This window comes from Scyliorhinus torazame, chromosome 8 (assembly GCF_047496885.1).
Source record: "Scyliorhinus torazame isolate Kashiwa2021f chromosome 8, sScyTor2.1, whole genome shotgun sequence".
NCBI lineage: Eukaryota > Metazoa > Chordata > Chondrichthyes > Carcharhiniformes > Scyliorhinidae > Scyliorhinus > Scyliorhinus torazame.
In genome coordinates this window covers 75,391,021-75,412,471 of record NC_092714.1, presented here as the reverse complement: position 1 = coordinate 75,412,471, position 21,451 = coordinate 75,391,021, and the positions used below count along the sequence as shown (strand labels likewise).

The following is a 21,451-nucleotide window of genomic DNA, read 5'->3' as shown; positions in this document are numbered from 1 at the left end:
ATCGTAGTTCCAAGTGCCCCCTAGTGGCCAAATATCGTTACCCAATTTATTGTTCAGCGCTGCAGATAATCTCCGGAAATTACGTTCTTGAGAAGGGTTTTCGGAACACATAAAAAATGGAGGGGAATTGCCCCTGGTTTTGTCTAAACTCTGTCCCATGATGTCAATAAAATGTGCCCCTGGCAACAAAAAATGATCAAAAAAAATTCCCTGGTACCAAATCAAAGTGCAGGGTCCCTGACCCAAACTTAAGCCTGTATAACAAGAGGTCCCTGACCTAAGGCTAACCACAATTGGGGTCCCTGACCCTGGGTACTGTACTAACAGTACAATTTAGATTCGAGCACCGTCACCTGTTTAGTTACTTCCGTCAGGGTTGAGGGGTCGAACCACCAATCCGAGAGAGAGAGACCAAGGTTAATCTTATCTTGTGCCGGCGTCCGTCTCTTTCCTCCGGGTCTGGCTCAATCACTTCTTCAGTCCCCCACGGAATTCACTCAGGATATTGGTAACTGCTCGCTTGCGCCAAATGCTAAAGTCAATATTTTCCCGCTTCTGTAGTAGAAAGATTCAACACACTCGTTAAGGCAAAATAACAAAGCTTTATTTTCGAAAAGACTGCATGCAATACTGGCTGAAACTGAAGTCAGAGAGCAGTCAACAAAACTGCTGAGTCTTTCGCAAGTTCTGCGCTTTCGCAGACAATTAGCTCAATATTTATACATTATCATGATCAAGATTGCGTGGCAACAGTATAGTCAGGAATTTGATCGGAAATACAAACGGAAGCATAGAACAGACCTTTTTTGGTCACATCACTCATACCATTATCTTGTCCTTGGAGGGAACATTGAAAGGTCGGAATGGAATTATTTCTTCCTGAACTTATCTTGTTTAATTCCTATGGCCCTGGGTTATGACGAGTTAGTTTATCAGGAGTTGCCGAGGTCTGGTGTTTTGGAATGGCTCGGCCTTCGCTGATCTTTTCAGACTTCAAGTTATGCAGAGTTGGTCTTATCAGTCTTACAGTCTGAAATGGTTAGGGCATTTCTTACAGGGGTCTGGTGAACTGTGAGCATTCTTTACATGGGCCTGGTGAGCTGGAATGAGTAGTTCAGCCTTTCTTACATTGTATCAAACATTTTGATCTGTCTTCCCATTGACCAGTTTTCCCATCATGCCATTACTTAATTCATACCATATCACACTTGAGCCCCGGCACTGCACCTCATAAGGGCAGGGCACTCTGGGCTCAATCCCCAGCATGGGTAAGACGTCACCCAGGTACCTTGGCACCAACAGCCTGGTAGTGGCACCTGGGCATCCTGGCAATGCCAGGGCGGCACCCAGGTGGTACTGCTAGGGTGCCAGGCTGGCACTGTCAGTGCCCAGGTGGCATCAGGGGTGCCAGGGTACCACCCTACCCAGAGCCTGACACCCAAGGGGTCCCCGATCACCTGGAAGACCCCCCCCCAATGCCGGTACATATAGTCCACGTTGGTGGAGACTAGTGCTAAATGGCACTCACTCAGAGTCTCCGATGCACGTGTGTTAAATCCTGCACCCTAGGTAACTCTGGCAAGAGCATATTTAATTGAGACTGACTGCACACTTGAGTATGCAAATCTGGGTCCTGCCCATTGTGAGCGGGATCCAGTGTGCGATGCCTCGTGAGATCCCATTAGATCTCGCGAGGCTTAACGAGCCAGGTAAACCTCGTGAGAGGCCTCTCGCGAGATTTACCAGCCTCGTCACATCCTGAGTCGGGCGTGGCCATTAGATTGTGCCCGATAGCAATTTATATTAGAGCAGGCTGTGAACGATTAATTTCAGATCACAGTTGCACAAAAATATCTTCCATGCCCTAATTATGTCATAGAACCTCAATGAAAATATTTATCAGGCGATTTCCAGCAAAATTACTGATTCCCAATTCAAGGCCCACCTCAAAAATGGCAAGGGGCAGGCTTCTAGCAATAAGTCGGTGTGAGAGTACCTTTAAGAAATGGGTGTTTAAGAAATGTACCTTTAAGAAATGGGTGTTTATCAGTGATGTCAGCAGTGGGTAGAGCTGGGCTGTCTGTCCGCGTTTTACTTTCGTTTTAGGCTGTTTGCTGCAGGGTGTGTTTTAGTTTCGTTTTCAGCGTTGGAGCTGAAGCCTGTACTGTTTTGTTTCTTCCCTTTTTCTTCTTCCCTTTTTCTTCTCCCCCCCCCCCCTTCTCTCCTTTACCACTTTATTTCTCCTCTTTTATAAAATTCTTCTCAGGTGAACTTGTTTTGGGTGAGAACAAAAAAAAATGCAAAAAGAATTTTTAAAAGTTCTTTTCAGAGTTTTGTTTTTGCAAAATGTTTGCAAAAGTTATTTTTTCCTTCCTTTTCCCTCACTCACCCAGGTCGAGAGAGAGAGGCTTCTGGTCGGGAGTCCTTCTTAGTTCCTGCCTCGTGGTGGTCGCCGTCGAGGGGGTGGGGGCGGTCGGTCCCCGCTTCGGTCCCCGCTGCTTGGCCTGGGCTGCCGCTCGTCGCACCCTGCGCTCTCCTACTGGGAGTGGGGGGGTCGTCGCTCGCTCCTCCGATCCTTCCTCCATGCAGGTTCGGCCCCCGCTTTGGTCTGGGCCGCCGCTTCGGTCTGGGCCACCGCTTGTCCTGCCCTGCGCTCTGCTGCCATGCGTGGGGGGAGGGGGGGACGGGGGCCTGCCGGATTGCTCCTCTCCTGAGGGCCCAGTTCCCCTGCTCCCGTTTTCGCGGGACTTTAATTTTTTTTTTACCCAGAGACCCTCTTAAAAGCCCCGACTTTGTGGACCTGCGGGAGCCTTTTTGCTGCGACTGCTCCGCTCACAAACGCCATTGCCCCTTCTCCGAAGCCTGTACTGTTGATCTCTCTGCCAAGAAAAGACTATCTCTTGATCATTTGGTGAATTCAGAATTATAAATGTTCTCAGTAGTGAATGTAAACCTAATGTGCTTCTTTTAAAAGGTGTTTCTTTTGTCTTCTGAATGTTATTTGGGAAGTTATTAAGGATTACTTAGTGTTGTATTCTTTGGGGGTTGAATTTGAATTGATGGTTGCTAAGATGTTCACTATGTTTTAAAAAGGGAAACTTGAGTTCATAGAATAAACATTGTTTTGCTTTAAAAAATACTTTTCCATTTCTGCTGTAACACACCTGTAGAGTGGGCCGTGTGCTCCCCATACCACAATCTATTAAAAGTTGTGGGTCAGGTGAACTCCATGATACACTTTGAGGTTCTCTAAACCTTGGCCCATAACAGTTGGCAATGTTTCTTTCAATTTTCAGTCTACTACCATTGTATGTGGAACAAAATGGAAAAAGGGAGATGAAAGCCCATCTCAGACAACAGTCATTGCTCCAGGAAGTTGTTTTGCTGTGAAAAATTGGCGAAGTTTCAAAATATGTTGATTTATTATCAATTAATTAACCTATTACATCCAAGTTACACACGGAGAAGCCGTTCGGTAAAGCTCTTGTTGTTTTCTTGTTTTAGGCTAATTTCTAACTGTAAGTATATTACTGACTTGAGTTGCTGAAAGAGATTAATGGTTTCTCATATACGCTAAATTCTCTAATGAAACAACAATTGACCTAGTAGAATTTTGTAAAAGTCATTTTTGTAAGATTTGTTTATCAAGACCTATGCTGTGTCACTTCACTCCTGCTTGCCAAATAAATCTTCTATGAAAGCTATATAGTTGATGCTCGTCACTTGCTTAGGTGGATACTCTCCACTCCCAGCTTTTTTAATCTGAAACAACAAACAGCAGGAAGCAAAATTAGTTCTGGTTCTACACAGGAATTCAGCAGGCAGTTATACAATCTGTGTTCCCCTATCCTGATCAGACATTTATTGTAAATCACACCAATTTTCATTTCATCAATGGATGAGTCCATCACACCAACTGAAGTGCATTGGAGCAGAACTCCTCTTTGACCATCTGAAGGCTGCAGATCCCATCCCAAATCCTGAGGGTGAGTTAATTTAAATACTTGGGGCAAGGTGCTCAAATCTGTTATGTCCTTTGTCTGAGAACCATGACCAGCCCAAGGGCCTCAATGGAATGTACATATGCTCTCAGCTGGTGAGAGTTTTAGCAAGGTTTTTATAAGAGCATAATGGGCTTTTGGTGGCTTCAGAACTTCTGCAGAGGCACCTTTGTAAGGGATGTAGGGGAAGCACTCACACTCCTCTACCTTTCCCTCCCCCACTGATATTTACTGCGCATTTCACATGGGACAAATTCCAGTCCCGCACCCATTAGGCAATCTGTCCATTCTCCACCCTAGAACTTGGTTGAAATTTTGGCACTTTGAATAAAGTGACAAGATAGAGAGATGTTAGAATAAGATATTGAGGATGACAGCATCTTCCTGCCAAATGGGCCTTCTCAAATCCCAGTTCACCTTCATTCCACAATCTGTGACCAATGATCAATGTACCTCACCCGTACCCTTTCTGGATCATAAAATAAGCAGTAGCCACATAGCTGAAGCTTTCTACTGAAATTACCAAGTGGGCCTTCGAATTACATCATTGGAATTAGCCTAAACATGGTTATTGCATTTGCATGGAATTCTTTGCTCTTATTTTAAATAAATGGGTAATGCTTTGGCTAAAAGAATGGATGGTAGAATTTCAAACAAGCTCATTAAGTATTTCTTTTTCAAGGGGCTGAACTTGTGCACTAGTCAGAGATGTTGACAGCCATTTTCCCAGATCTACGACATTACAAATTCTGAGGAAATGCTTGCCAGTATCCACTTTCCCACTGTTGTGTTCTGTGAAACTTTCATGAAGACGAAAGCACTGCAATATATCTCACAAAATAAATCTAGGTTTTTGCTGATTCTATAGTTGTCTAAAGCAATTCTAAACCACTACTATGATTATAAATTATATCTGTTAACAACTCATTTTGTCAACTATGGGAATAGCATGGTACTGTAATTTATAGTTTCATAGAATTTACAGCGCAGAAGATGGCCATTCAGCCCATCGAGTCTACACAGGCCCCTGACTGAAGCATTTTAAAACTTTTAAAATACTCTGTTCCCCATTTTGTTGATTTTTAAATTCCTTTCTGGCTAAATTTTCTTTAACTTCATTCTTATTCTCTTTTATGTTGCACAGTGGCTTCATTTAAATTGCTGTGATGTTGTGCCCGGAAAAAAAATCAGAAAGTACTGGCAACATTTAGCAGATTAGGCAACAATCCTGGAGAGAGAAGCAGCTGATGTATAATGATTTATAAGCAACTAATTCATCTCCAAATAAAATGACCATAAATAATGCAACACTATCAAATTAGCACTAATTAAAATATTTTTACTCCTGTTCATAATATTCTGCAGCTTTAAAGAGATGTTCAATGTGACTAACATAATTTATGTTGTGAATGCCATAAGTAAGAAGATAATGAAGAGATACATTAAAAAAAAAAGTGGATTGCATTTACCAGGGCAGCACGGTGGCACATTGGTTAGCACTAGAGGGACCGGGTTTAATTCAGGTTTTGGGTGTCTGTATGTGTGGAGATTGCACATTCTCCCCGTGTCTGCATGGGTTTCCTCCGGGTGCTCAATTTTCCTTCCACAGTGCAAAGCTGTGCGGGTTAGGAGTGGGCATGCTAAATTGCCACTTAGTGTCCAAAGATGTGCAGGTGGGGATACGGGGCTAGGGCGGGGGAGTGGGCTTAGGAAGGGTGCTCTTTCAGAGGGGCGGTGCAGACTTTACGGGCCTAATAGCCTCCTTCTGCACTGGAGGGATTCTATGATTCAGGGTTGGGAGGGAGCGGTGCCCAAAATGGTAAGGGAAGGCAAACGTTGGAGTGCCCATTTCCTTTCCGCTACCACTGGCACTTTACCTGCAGTGGATGGACCCTCCACCATGTGGGGAGACAGCTTGGTGAAGCCTGGCAGAGGGGTCTTCCTGGAGGCAATCATGACCACAGCAGCAACAACCCCAACCCCCCTGCACTCAACAACAATCCCCCCCTCCCCTCTCACCAGGACCTTCCTATTTACCGGCTGGGTTGGTAGCCTCGTTCCATGGTGTCCTCTCTGCTAGGGTGGTGCTGTTGAGCTGCCAACCCTCCAATTGGCCATCAGCTCTTGGGGGTGAGCACCCAACCTTTAAAAGAACAGGGATCTCTATAGCAACTAATTAGTGTTGGATGGCTACAAAATGCAGCTTGAGATCTCACAAATGGCCACGGTGGTGTTGCCCCACACTTTTGGGCCTGTTATCTGGGGTCTGCTGCACAGTCAGTGTGTAAGTATAGATCTGGAATGGTTCTTTTTGTTTTAATTTTTGAGGTGTGAGCATCACTGACAAGGCCAGCATTTGTTGGCCGTCCTTCATTTCACTCGAGAAGGTGCTGTCAAAGGAGTATTGGCAAGTCACTGCAATGCATCTTGTAGATGGTACACACTACGTCTGCTATGCGCCAATTAGATTGGATTGGATTGGATTTATTTATTGTCACATGTACCAAGGTACAGTGAAAAGTATTTTTCTGTGAGCAGCTCAACGGATCATTAAGTACATGAAAAGAAAAGGAGATAAAAGAAATACATAATAGGGCAACACAGGGTACACAATGTAACTAGATAACACCGGCATCGGGTGAAGCATACAGGGGTGTAGTGTTAATCAGGTCAGTTCATAAGAGGGTCATTTACGAGTCCGGTAACAATCAGGAAGAAGCTGTTTTTGAGTCTGTTCGTGCGTGTTCTCAGACTTTTGTATCTCCTGCCCGATGGAAGAAGTTGGAAAAGTGAGTAAGCCAGGTGGGAGGGGTCTTTGATTATGCTGTCCGCTTTCCCCAGGCAGCGGGAGGTGTAGATGGAGTCAATGGATGGGAGGTAGGTTTGTGTGATGGACTGGGCTGTGTTCACGACTCTCTGAAGTTTTGTGCGGTCTTGGGTCGAACAGTTGCCATACCAGGCTGTGATGCAGCCAGATAGGATGCTTTCTATGGTGCATCTGTAAAAGTTGGTAAGATGATGGAGGGAATGAGTGTTTAAGGTGATGGATGGACTGTCGATCAAGTGGGCTGTTTTGTTTTGAATGTTGTCGAGGAACCTGAGTGTTTTTGGAGCTGTTTGCCTCAGGCAAGTGGAGAGTATTCCATCAGAGTCCTGCCTGTGTCTTGTAGATGGTGGATAGGATTTGGGAAACAGGAGATGAATTGTTGCCACAGAATCCCCAGCCTCTCTCCTTATAGCCACAATTTCTAAATGGCTGGTTTAGTTAAGTTTCTGGTCAATGGTAACCCTCAGTATGTTGATAACGGGGATTCAATGATGGTACTATTGTTGAATAACAGGGGGAAATGGTTAGGTTCTTTCTTGTTGGAGATGGTTATTGTTTGGCATTTGTGTGGTACATGTCACTTGTTATTTATCAGCCCAAGCCCAAGTGCAGGTCTTGCTGCATGTGGGCACAGATTGCCTCATTATCTGAGGAGTTGCAAATGGTACTCAACACCAGGCAAAGAACCGTTAACATCCGCACTTCAGGCCTTCTGAAACATATAAGTCTTGCCTGGGCAGAATATGAATCCTTTACATTCTTTTGGAACCTTCCAAATGAAAAAGTATTTGTTTCAAGTTAAGCAAAATAGATCAACTATCCAGTAATCGCAGTATAATGTTTACCAGTATTTCGGTATTGGGCTTACTGCAAAGCAACCAGATGCAGAATATGTTACATTGTGTCCTACCTGGAAAGGAACCTTTACATCTGCAGGTGGTACAGGATTTTCTCGCCAGTTCAAGCCTAAGATAAGGTTCCGGTATGCCACTTGTCCATCAGCACCTAGAAAACTTAAATTGTTTTGAAATAAATGTGGTAAAACAGAAGGAACAGAGTTTGTGTTATTGTAAAGTATAGAGTATACTCTCTGGCCTCACATCATCTGTTCCCAACAAACATTATAAGTGACTTCAAAGGGATTATTCCCTTAAATAATGAATCTGAAATGTGCTCTGTAGATCCCAGCCTCAAGCAACACTGTAAATTATTTTCTCAAACCTGCCACGCTGTATTCACAGAATTATGACTAACCATTACAATAGAAGGGTTGGAATAGCACAACATGAACAACACAAAAAGTAGCAAAGCATATATCATTAGGCTTATTTTTCCAGTACACAGTGGTGCAATCTGTTGGATCAGCAATTTGCAGTGTCACAACGAAGAGGACTTTGGACTCTTTATCCCACACATCACTAATCCATGTTGCAATTGGCTGATCCCCAAGTCAAGGTCAAACACTTGCCAATAAAGAGAAAATCTGAAGCAGGCAGCTTCAGGCAAAACTCATGTGCCTCCTAGTGGCCAGATAAGGGCATCTTTACTAGAGGCCTGGGAGCCGGTCATCAGCTCCTCCACAATTAGTGAGTAAATTCTCCATCAAAATTCTCCTTCAGTGGCATGTGATCCTGTCTCATTTATTATTAAGGTAATATAATTATCATGTCGGCAAATAATAGTTCCTAGCTGTTATTGCTGAAATGCAGAGCACACAGATTTGAATTACTTGAAGTGCTGTTTACTTTCTCTAAAGCTACAGATTTGTGTGCTCCATCCTCCTGATACCCCTCATTTTCCAGTGTATACAATTAAAAAATGTATATTTTTATTCAAATATTTCCATTTTATACATAATACAAAACAATGAAACAGAATAAGACACCAATACACACATACATCCCACAAAGCATAACCTAACCCCTCAGAAAACTTAATTCTTCCCCCTCTCCCACCTTAGCAACTAACGGTGACCAGCTTCTTGAAATACACAATAAACGGAATGTCAGGAAAATCTGTATCGCAAACTTGCAAATATCTGAATAAGTCAGGTTGTGAGAGGCCAAACTTCTCCGACAGTTCCTCTAAACTGGCAACCACCCCTCCAGGAACAAATCACCCATTCCCTCTAAACCCTTCCTCTCCCACCATCCGAAAGTGGCATCCACTCTCACAAGCTCGAACAGATGATTTGCACAGATTGGAGACAGTTTCGATACTGACCCCAATTTAAAATGGCGTCAAAATTGTCTCCATATCTTCAACCACTGGATTTGATGAATACTTTGCCAGTGAGAACGGAGCGAGGCCATTGCTAATGCCCATTCACCAGATCCCCTACACGATTTTGATTCCATCTGCACGCATGTAGCTCCCGGATCACTGCACCAACTCAACATCTTCTCCGCATTCACTGCTCAGTAATAAAATATCAGGGTCCGCAATGCCAAGCCCCCTGACTGTATATCCCTTTGATGGACTGTCCTTCGAATTCTCACCCATATAAAGGACTTAATCAACTTTTTGACTCTCCCAAAAAGGGTTTTGGGGAGGAAGACTGGCAAACACTGGAACAAAAACAAAAATCTAGGCACAGTGTTCATCTTGATCGACTGAACCCTGCCCACCAAGGACAGAGGAAGATTATCCCACGTCTGCAGATCAGTTCTGACCCTACCTACCAAGCTCGTATAGTTCAGCTTACAGAGAAGGGCCCAATTCCGGGCTACTTGAACCCCCAGATACCCAACGCTGGAACCAGCCAGGTAGCACCCATAGATTGACTCGCCCTCCCTGGCGCTTAACTGCAAAGCACTCACTTTTTTTCCACGTTTGGCTTGTAGCCTGAAAAGGAGCCAAAGCGCCTCAGCAACTCCCATTACATCGCCCATGGGGGGGATTGGGTGCATCTCATAAAGTAAGAAACCATTGGCGTACAGGGACACCCTTTCCTTCATCCCTCCCCTCGCTAACCCCTCCACTTATCTGAAGCCCTCAAGGTGAAGGCCAAAGGTTCTGTCGCCAATGCAAACAAGAGGTGGGGGGCATAGGGCACCCATGCCTTGTTCCTCTATTTAATTGGAAATTCCCCAAACGCATGTTATTGGTGTGGACACTAGCTGTTGGAACTTTATACAACAGTTGTATCCAGGACACAAACTTGATGCCAACTCAAACTACTCCAAGGCTGCAAAACGATATCCACATGGCCTCTTTCTGCACTGTAAATTCTATGATTCTACCCTATCGAATGCCTTCTCAGCATCGAATCCGACAATTACCTCTGGATCCGATCCCTCAGACAAGGAAAGCACGTTAGACGACAATTGTCAGCCTTTAATAAAACCCGTCTGATCTTCCCCGATAGTTTGAGGAATACATGGCTCCAGCCTCAATGCAACAACTTGGCCAATATATTGGCCATTCCAAGTGGTCCTAATCCTTCTTTAAAATAAGTGAAATTAGTGCTTATAACAGCGTCTCGGACCGGGAAGACGTGTTACAGAGTCCTCGAACATCCCCACTAATAACAACACCAGCTGTCCCGCAAACGTCTTGTCTGCAACTGCCCTTTGCTGTCAAGACCTCCTCTGTGCCCAACAGCCTCTTCAACCCTTCACACTCTTCCTCCTCCACCTCAGGGTACTCTAAACCCTCCAGAAACTCCGACACAAGCCTTCCACCCCCCCCCACCCCTCTATAAAGGTGGCTCCGACCTATAAAGGTTCTTGTAAAACTCTTCAAACGCCCCATTAACTTTGTCTGATGTGGACACCAGCCCGCCACCCAAGTTTCTGACCTGAATAATCTCTTGGGAGGCCACCTGCCGCCTCAACTGGCAAGCCAAGAGACAACTGACCTTCTCCCCCATATTCATACATAACCTTCTCGAGCACCACAACTGCTGCACCTCCTTATTTGTAGACAACAGGTTAAACTGCATCTGCAGCTTCTTCCTGCTAGCCAGAAGCTCTGGGGTTGGATCATTTGAGTACCTTCAGTCTACGTCCAAGATTTCATCTACCAACCTTTGGCATTCCTCCCTTGCCTTCCTATTCATATGCGTTTTGTGTGAAATTATCTCCCCTGTAATCACTGATTTCAGAGCCTCCCACTGAACCGAGGGGGGGTCTGATCCATTCCCATTAAACCCCACATACTCGTCTATCGGCCTCACTATCAATCCACAGAACCCCCAAGTCTACCAATAATCCCACATCCAGCCTCCATGCCAGCCGCTGAACCGGATCTATTTCTCATACCAAATGTGGAGCATGGTCTGAAATGAATATCGCGGAGTTTCTAGCTTTCCTCACCTCAGGCAGAAGAGACTTTACCATCATTAAAAACTCAATCCTTGAATATACTTTATGTACTGAAGAGAAAAAAGAGAATTCCTTACCCCAGGGTGCATAAATTACTATGGATCTGCTGCCTGCCGTGTACTCACCACCCCCCCCCCTATAAACACCAACACTTTGCCGAAGAGGCCAGCGACTTCGGCTTAGACCAGTCTAGTTTTGGATTCAGGACACAATTCAAGTCTCCCCCCCCAAGATCAACTGATGCATATCTTGCACATCCAAGTCTAGTATTGCGGCCAACAATCTCCTCATGAATGTTATATCGTCCCAGTTTGGGGCGTACAGATTCACCAACATCATTCACTTACCTTCCACAATCCCAGTGACTATAACGTACCTACCTCCCTGATCTGCCACAACCCTTCCCACCAGAAAACGGATTAATTAAGATTGCCACCCACCAGGCCCTGCTATCAAAGCCGGATTGAAACACCTGGCTCAGCCAGCCCTTCCGAAGCCTAGTCAGATCCCCGCACCTACAGGTGGGTCTCCTGCAGAAGCACCACATCGGCCCTTAAATTCTTCAGATGAGAGAAAACTCTCAATTGTTTAACTGAGTGATGTGACCATCAATTCACATGAGACGATTAGTAGAAGTGAACAGTGGTTTTAATAAGCTAGATCTGTGCCTACCTGCGACTGCTCTATACTGAGTGCCGCCTACAGGCTGCAGGTTTATATACCACCCCCGAGGGGGCGGAGCCGCAGGCGGAGCCACAGGCGGAGCCCACAGGGGCATCAACATAGTACAGTACAATACAGTGGTGAATTGCAGGAGCAATATGTTCACCACACTGAGCCGCCCCCCCAAACCCCTAATGTTCCACTTGACTAATATGATCGGGGTCTCTCACACCCCTTTCCTCTCAAGTCAGCCATTTCCACCGTGAGGGATTATCCCCTCCCTCTTCCAAGTTCCTAGAGCCGAGGTCCACCCTAGATGGCCGCCAGCCCTACCCATAAGGTGAGAGAAAGAAAAAAAAACACTGGTCACCATCAGTAATCTACCCTTCCCCCTCCCTCCCCTAACCCAAAAACCTGCCAGCTACCATCAAACAAAGCTGTCTCCTTACCATCCCCTCCCCCCACCAAACACACCTTCTAGGCTCATCAAAACCTGTCTGTTCAGGTCCAACAGGATGCTGCCCCTCCCCCCACCTCACCACTGTTCACTGAGCTCTAACTGCTAGTGAGGTAGCTCCCCCCGCAAAGACCCCCACACAATCATAGAATGCCTATAGTGCAGAAGGAGGCCATTCATCATATTGAGTCTGCACCGATCCTTCAAAAGATCACCTGACTTTGGCCCAATCCCCCGCCCTATTCCTGCAACCCCACCCTAAGGGGCAACCTCCACATCTTTGGATTGTGGGAGTAAACTGGAGCACGCGGAGGAAACCCAAGCAGACAGAGGGAGAATGTGCAAACTCCACACAGAGGGTCTCCTAAGGTCGGAATCAAACCTGGGTCCCTGGCACTGTGAGGCAGCAGTGCTAACCACCGTGTCACCGTGCTACCCCAATGAACAAAGAAGAGAGATCAAAACTCCCCCATTCCTCCCGCCACAAAGGAATAATCAAAACCAATGCCGTTACACTTCTCAACCTTCCATTTTGGGTCATATATTATCCACATTACTGCCTTAATCCTTATCCCCAACCTCTTTGCCCCCCTCCCTCCCCCCCCCCCCCCCATCACATCCCAACGACATATGCATTCCAATGCAGAACAATAAATCCCATTTAACCAAACATACAAAAAAAATTAAAATAATCCCCAAACAATCCCGTCCCTTCAACATCCATTAAAATCCCATTCACCCCCAGAAAGCACATTACTAGAGGACCTGATAGGCACAAGCAGCGAGAAGGGGGGGCTATGTGGGAAAATATACAGACAGCTACTGGACAGAGCTCGAACACCACTGGACAGGACCAGACAAAAATGGGAGGACAAACTGGGGATAGAGGTAGGATGGGGACTCTGGAGCGAAGCACTGAGCAGGGTGAGCTCCACCTCCTCCTGCGCAAGGCTAAGCCTAATGCAGCTCAAAGTGGTGCACAGAGTACACCTGACCAGAACCCGAATGAGCAGGTCTTCCCGGAGGTGGAGGACAAATGTGAACGGTGCCAGAGGGGCCAGGCCAACCACACCAACATGTTTTAGGCTTGTCCCAAGCTTGCTGGGTTCTGGACAGCCTTCTCCGAGGCAATGTCCAAGGTTGTGGGGGTGAGGGTGAAGCCATGCCCAAAAGTGGCAATCTTCGGGGTATCGGAGCAGCCAGAGCTACACATGAGGAAGGGGGCCAACTCCCTTGCTTTCACTTCCCCAATCGCACGCCAGAGAATCCTGCTCAGTTGGCGATCGGCAGCACCACCCAAAGCTGCAGACTGGCTCGCTGACCTCTCGGAATTTCTCCACCTGGAGAAGATTAAGTACGCAACCCGAGGGTCAGAGGAAGGCTTCCTGGATACTTGGGGGCAGTTCGGCGGCCTGTTCCAAAACCTGTTCGAGGCCAGCAACGAGGAGTAAGCCAGGGAAAAAAAAAAGATTAAAAACTAAAGCACTGCGCAACCTGGGGGGGAGGGGGGAGAAAAATGGGGAAACCACAAGAGAAGAGGAAGGGTGCTGAAACCAATGCAGGGGAGGAGGGAGGGGGGAGGAGGAAGGGGGGATATCATAGACAGATCCAGAGGGCAGTAAAATGTACGTACAGTTAGTCAAATGAAGGACAAAACAAACCTCTCTGTAAAATAAAGCAAATTAGCGCAGGCAAGAAAAATGTAATGTATGTAAGTAACAACTGTTTATAAATATGAGAAAAGCCAATAAAAAGATTTTTTTTTTTTAAATCCCATTCAAACCCACTCAAATTAGTCCAAGGCCTTGTTCTTTGACGAAAGCCGCCGCGCCTCCTCTGATGTCTCAAAAAAGTGATCCTTTGAGTTGTGAGTACATCTCAATCTCGCCGGGTACACCACATGAAAATGCATATGGCTCTTGTACAATGCCAACTTCACCTTATTAAAGACCGCACGCCTCCTTGCAAGCTCTGCCTGACATCCTGATAAATATGAATTGCTGCTGCCTTCCCACCTCACTTCCCAATTTTCTTTGGCCGATTTCAAGACCAGCTCCTTCATCTGGTAACTGTGGAAACACACTATCACAGCTCGTGACGGCTAATTCGCCAGTTGCCTCAACCAGAGGGTTTGGTGGGCCAGGAGGGGACATCGCTGTTCCCTCCCCACATATCAATTTTGCAAACATCTGGGCAAAGCACTTGGTCGGACTCGGGTCCTCCACCCCCTCCGCCAACCCCACCATCCTGAGGTTCTGCCTCCTTGACCTGTTCTCCAGGTCCTCGACCTTTGCCCTCAGACCTTTAATCCTCTCCTCCAGCACCAGCAGCTGAGCTTGCAGCGAGGCTATTTGGTCGTTGTGTCATGACAAGGTCTCCTCCACCCCCTTCAGCACCATTCCATGCTACCGCACTGCCTCCAAAGTCCTTCCCAATCTCTCTCATATCAGGCCCCAGCGCCCTTATGTGCGATCTTTTCCTACATGCTGCCACTGGAAGTCCAGTAAATACAATTTAATTCCCAAAGGAACACAGATGATGAAAATGTGTGTTGTCAAAAGCTCCCTTTAACAAGTCTGTTAAAACTTTCCAGAGTTATACCTGACAGAAACTAAATATCATTTTGATTATCACCAAAAAAACATAATCCCAATTTGTGCTTTGTGGGCAGGTCAAAGTACTGTCAGTAGCAATACAGGTGGCAATCCTGAAATTAGTTGGGCCCCAATTTGCATATGAATTTTAGATTTCTGCCTGTTTTGCGTTGTGTGTGCAGAATGGCACAATTTCTTTTTCTCAAATTCTGTAGATGCTAATGCCCCATTCCACTCCAAACACAAGCATGAAAATTGACTAATGTGCAAATGGAATCCTATTAGAACCCTTAAAATGACCTAATGCAAACAATTCCCATTGCAATGTTTTTCTCTGGAGGGTTAATGCTGTTATCACACTGCTGCAAAAGGTACACAATTTATCAACGATTGCTCATCACAGAATTTCTATTTGTTGTATAAACCTACTTTGAAATCATTTCATCAAGAATTTCATTTGGTATAAGCAGCTGGAAACCTTTCAAAATATTTCTACTTTCCTGGACTGGCAAGAATCCAGTTCTGTAAAAAAATAAGGAAAAACATTAAATAAGTCATGACTTGCACACTACAATGACGACACCTGGTTATTGGTACAGTTAAGGAGAAAAATACACATCAAAAAAACTCTGAGCTAAATTTCCAAATTTTCTTCAGAATGTATGATGAGGAAAAATGGAGGAAATTTGCAATTTTACGTTGGGAATAATTTTCCTGGATATTTTAAACAATGCACATCTTGCAACAATCAAGGTCCCTCCCTCAGTGCATAGCTGCACTGTTCAAGTGCACAGGAACCTCCCAGGTTATTGCAGCTCTTGCAATTGCTATAACTTTGTACCAAAAAATGGTCTAACAGGCATCCTGTCAAAACAGACAAGGATAAGCGAGGAGGGCACCAATTTTTAAAAAGGTGCCCCTTCAATTTTTTTGATAACTGACATTTGAGTTGGACTTCCGGTGGTGGCATGTAGAGGGGAAGCCGCATGTTGGGTGGCTCCTGCTTGAGGCGTGTTTTTAGGAGTTTTAAAGTCCGGGCCTGCAGGCAATTTGTGAATGCGTGAATGTAGGAAGACATAAGGAAGGCAAAGGATGTCAAAATGGCTAAGGAAAACAGCCGTGAAGAAGGGAGTGAGTGAGTGTTCACCGTAGAGTTAGAGGGCCAGCCAGGGGGTTGGCAAGACGGCGGAGGCTGGGCTGTCGGGTGGGGCCGCACTGAGGATGACTGAGGTGATGTCTTTGGAGCTGGAGAAGCAGTCTGTGAAGCACATAGAGGTATTGAGGATGGCAGTGGCTTTGAAGGCGTTGGTGGAGGAGACCATTGACCCGAGTAGCTGTGGCGTAGACATCGGCCGTGGTGAGGGAGCAGGGCAAGAAGAAGAAGGGAGTGGTGGAGGCCATGTCGCAGCACAGCGTACAGCTGACCTTGACGGGGTATGAGCTGCGGAGGGTGATCGAGACCAATAAGGGGCTTCGAGCAAAGCTGGAGGACTTGGAGAACCGCTCGAGGCAGCAACATTTGAGGATTATGGGCTTGCCTGAGGGGGGGAGGGCTCGAGACCGACGAAGTACTTCACCAAGATGTTGGCGGAACTGATGGGAGAGGGAGAGGAGCACTCACAGTATGAACTGGACCGAACCCATTGGTCGCTGAGACCGAAGCAAAGTTGAATGAGTCGGCAAGGGCAGTGATCATCTGCTTCCACAATTACCACATGAAGAAGAAGCTGTTGAACTGGGCAAAGATGGTGCAGTGGGCTGGTGCTGGTGTTCGTATTTACCAGGACTTGACGGTGGAGCTGGCAGAGGCGAGTGGCTTTCGGCCGAGTGGAGATGGCATTATACAACAACGGGGTGCGATTTGGAGTGGTGTATCCAGCAAAGTTGAGCGCGACCTACAACGCCAGAGATTTCTACTTCGAGATGGTGGAGGTGTTCGTGAAGGCAGAAGGCTTGAGACAGAAGTGAAGACTGGAACTGAAGAGGGGTTGTGGACTGTGAATGGGGAGTTGGGAGCCGAGAAAAGTTTTGTTTTTTGACCTACATTGTTAATTTCTTTTGTATTTCATGCTGTTTTAGAGGTTAAGTTTTTTGATTGTTATTCTTTGTTGCAACAGTTTTATTTTATTGAGATGTTTGGGTTTGAATGTTTTTCCTGGGCGGGAGGAGAGGTGAGGGAAAGCCTTGGGTGGCGGCCCCCTCGGCAGCTAACTTAAGTCGGCTAGTGAATGGAATAGGGGAGGGGCTGCGGACATTGGAGCCTGGTGAGCAGGTTTCGATTGGGCCTAAGAGGTGTGAAAGTCGGGGGAGGGAATTGAAACTGGGTGACGGTTTTTCGAGAGGAAGTGCAGCGGGGGATTCTGGGATGGGGAAGGGTTTGATGTTAACAATGGATAGGGGCGGGTCAGACTCTTGCGGCAGGGCTCGGAATTATGATGATGGTGGATAAGAAGGGAGGGGAGGGGTAAGACACCCCCGGTAAGGATAGTTACATGGAATATGAGGGGGTTGGGAAGCCCAGTCAAGAGATCAAGGCTGCTGGCGCATCTGAATGGTTTGAAGGCCGATGTGGCAATGCTGCAGGAGACTCACTTGAGGGTGAACGATCACGTGAGGCTTAGGAAGAGCTGGGTTAGACAGGTGTTTCATTTGGAATTTGATGGCAGGGCTCGAGGGGTGGCGGTACTGGTTAGCAAAAGAGTACGGTTCCAGATGGTGAAAGTGGTTGCGGACAAGGGAGGTAGGTATGTGGTAGTGACAGGGGCATTGGAGAGGAGGCTGGTGGCTCTGGTAAGCACATATGGTCCCAACTGGGACGATGTAAGATTTGTGAAGAAGGTGTGTGGGGCAATCCCACACTTGGATTCACACAAATTGATAGCGGGTGGAGACTGGAACTTGGTGCAGGAGCCGAGATTGGACAGGTCACGGCCGGCCTCGCTTTTCCCGTCAGGGGGAGCGAAGACTTTGGCTGGACTAATGGCGGAAATGGGAGGGGTGGACCTTTGAAGGTTTCTGCACCTGGGGGAACGGGAGTACACTTTTTCTCCTCGGTAAGGAAATAAGGTATATTCACGGATTGACTTTTTTGTGGTAGGGATGGTGCTGTTGGCTGGGATCAAGGGGTCGGAATATTCGGCAATTGTGACATTTGATCGTGTGCCGCATTGGGTGGATATGGTGTTGGAGAGGGGGGCAGTGCAGAGGCCGCGATGGAGATTAGATGTGGGGCTGTTGGGGGATTGAGGGTTCTGTGATTTGATTGGGAAAGTAATTGAGGAATACGTGGGGTTTAATTGTACGGGGGAGGTCTCGCAGGCGGTGGTTTGGGAAGCTCTAGAGATGGTGGTGAGGGGTGAGGTGATCTCGTTTAAGGCAAAGGTGGATAAGGAGGAGAGGGTGGAGCATCAAAGAGTAATACATGAGATGTTGGAGATAGACAGGCGGTATGCAGAAGACGGGGATCCTGCGAAGTTGGAAAAGCGGAAGGAGTTGCAGTCGAGCTTTGACCGGCTATCCTCAAGGAAGGCGGCATGCCAACTGAAGCGGGCAAGTGGACCGTTTACGAATATGGAGAGAAGGCAGGGTGCATGTTGGCAGGCCAGCCTCAGAGGGAGGCAGCGGGAGGGAAATTGTTCAGGTTTGGGATAGGTGGTGGTGGCTCCGGATCAGATTATTAGGGTATTTGAGGAGTTTTCCGAGAGATTGTATAGGTCGGAGCCACGTGGGGAGGATTGGGAGATGCAGGAATTCCTGGATGGTTTGGAATACCCGAGGTTGGGGGAGGAGAAGAGGGTCATATTGGAGGGGGCGATAGTGGAGCAGGAGATAAAAGATGCGATTGGAAGGATGCAATCGGGGAAGGTAGCAGGGCAAGATGGGTTTTCAGTGGAGTATTACAAGAAATTGAAAGATAAATTGGCGTCGCTGATGGTGGGGATGTTTGAGGAGGCGCCGGGAAGGGGATGTTGCCGCAGACTTTGGGGGAGGCATCAATCTCCCTGTTGCTCAAGAAGGATAAGGATCCGACAGAATGTGGGTTGTATATGCCCATATCACTTCTGAATGTGGACGCAAAGGTGCTGTCAAAGGCATTGGCGGGAAGGTTGGAGGAGTGCCTCCCGAAGATGAAAGGGGAAGATCAGACGGGGTTTGTGAAGGGGAGGCAGCTTATTGAATATTAGGAGAGTGCTGAACAAGGTTAAGGTGCCGGCGGAGGGGAGGGAGATAGAGGTGGTTATGGTATTGGATGCACAGAGTGGGGGTATTTGATGGCGGTTCTGGAGCAGTTTGTGATTGGGCCACGGTTTGTAGATTGGGTAAGATAGTATAGGGAGTATAGGGAGCCGAGGGCGAGTGTCCACATGAATAACATGAATTTGTGGTACTTTGCTCTGCACCGTGGGATCAGGCAGGGATGTCCTAAGTCCCCACTGTTGTTCGCGCTTGCGATTGAGCCGTTGGCCATCGCGTTGAGGAGTTTGGAGAGGTAGAGAATAGGGTCTTTTTGTGTGCGGACGACTTACTGTTGTATGTATCAGAACAGAGTGTGTCGATGGATGGTATATTGGAGCTGCTTCGAGTGTTTGGGTCTTTTTCGGAGCATAAGCTAAATGTAGATAAAAGTGAATTTTTTGTGGTCTCTCCGCCAGGGGTGGGGGCAGGGTTGGGGGGGGGCTGCCATTCCGTAGGGCAGCGACCCACTTTAGATATCCGGGGATTTATGTGGCATGGGATTGGGGGGGGGGGGAGTCCGTAGGTGTGACATTACTAGTTCGGTGGGGAGGGTGAAAGCGGACTTGATAAGGTGGGATGGTCTTCCTCTGTCACTGGCAGGTTGGGTACAGGCAATTCAAATGAATGTGTTGCCGCGATATTTGTTTATTTTTCACTGCCTGCCGATCTTCCTGCAAAGGCATTTTTCAAGGAGGTTGAAAGAGGATTACCTCGTTTATATGGGGTGGGGGAAGGTGGCTAGGATTAGGAAGGTGCTGTTGCAGAGATGACAGCAGTCAGGGGGGTTGGGCTCTCCGAATTTATTACATAATTACTGGGCGGCAAATGCTGAAAAGGTGAGGAGCTGAGTTGGGGGAGGGGGACTCCTAGAGAGTTAGAATGGAGGAGAGTCTGAGCAGGGAGTCGGGGCTGAGGGCGTTGGCAACAGCGCCACTCCCGATGGCCCCGGGGAAATACTCAGGGAGTCCGGTAGTAGTTGCGATGTTCAAAATTTGGAGGCAGTCGCGCCAGCACTGAATCACAGATTTGAGCCAGGGAAGTGATGCACAATCAATAACCACTAAAGTGAGGTTGTAGTCCAACTGAAGGCTTTAATAAGCTAGATGTTTCCCCAGCAGCTCAGGTGCAGAATGAGGGCTGCAGGGGCGGCACGGGTTCTTATACCCCGCCCATCAGGGCGGAGCAATCATACACTCTAACCAATAGAAAGCATACAGTTTCTACCAATGGTGCCTTTAGCCTATCAGGTACCGTAATACCTATAATACCACATTCACCCCCTGTTAAAAAAAGAGTCCGGCGGGGGTGATGGCCAGAAACTACAAAACGTAGCAACATGGTATAATTAGTTATGGAGGTACCGTAATACCTCCGTACAGTGTTTAGCAACTATTTACAAGTCTGGTAGCTATGTACATTTGATGGTTTATAGTTACAGATTACAGTTAAAATGAGGCAATCAGTCAATCCTGATCGTCCCTGGTCGTCCTCTGTGATCGTCGGAGCTCCGGTGGTGACTCCGGTGGAGGCTCGGGCGTTTGTGACTCCGGGAGCGTGGCTTCGATCTCCATGGCAGCTTCGTCACCCCTAGACGGCGCTGGTGGGAAAAACGGCTGACCTGGGAAGAGAGCGCCTGCGGGGGGCGTCGGTGGGTGGGGGGGCCTAGACGGGGGCAACGGAAGGACCGATCCTCCTGTAAGGGGAGGGTGGGACTGGTGGCTGAAATGTTCGTGGGGTTCCAGCGGGCAACAGGTCCCGTAGGGAGACCGTATCTTGTCGGCCGTCGGGGTACGCCACATAGGCGTATTGGGGGTTAGCATGGAGCAGATGGACCCTCTCGACCAACGGGTCCGACTTGTGCGCCCGCACGTGTTTTCGGAGCAGGATGGGTCCGGGTGCTGCCAGACAGGTCGGGAGCGAGGTCCCCAAGGAGGACTTCCTAGGGAAGACAAGGAGACGTTCGTGGGGTGTCTGATTGGTGGTTGTACAAAGCAGTGACCGGATGGAGTGGAGGGCATCCGGGAGGATTTCTTGCCAGCGGGACACTAGGAGGTTCCTGGACCGTAGGGCCAGTAGGACGATCATCCAGACCGTTCCGTTCTCCCTCTCTACCTGTCCGTTACCCCGGGGGTTGTAACTGTCGTCCTGCTCGAGGCGATGCCCTTGCTGAGTAGGAATTGACGCAGTTCGTCGCTCATAAAGGAGGACCCCCCTATCACTGTGTATGTAAGTGTACAGTGCAAAGATGCTATGGAGGGCCTTGATGACGGTGGTTGCGGTCATGTCGGGGCAGGGGATGGCGAATGGGAACCGGGAGTACTTGTCAATCACGTCCAGGAAGTACGTGT

The 21,451-nt window shown here is 47.5% G+C and overlaps 1 protein-coding gene across 3 annotated transcripts in view; it reads right to left on the bottom strand.

The window, feature by feature from the left end:
• Positions 1–582: 582 nt before the first annotated feature.
• efhc2 (EF-hand domain (C-terminal) containing 2) overlaps positions 583–21,451 on the bottom strand; it is a 232,602-nt gene continuing 211,733 nt past the window's right edge. For all 3 annotated transcript variants that reach the window (XM_072513842.1, XM_072513841.1, XM_072513843.1), the window contains 3 exons: positions 15,297–15,389; positions 7,739–7,841; positions 583–3,762 (listed from right to left, as the gene is read on the bottom strand). In XM_072513842.1, the coding sequence (XP_072369943.1) occupies positions 3,667–3,762; positions 7,739–7,841; positions 15,297–15,389 (292 nt within the window). In that variant the 3' untranslated portion in view covers positions 583–3,666. The remainder of the gene's footprint in view (positions 3,763–7,738; positions 7,842–15,296; positions 15,390–21,451) is intronic.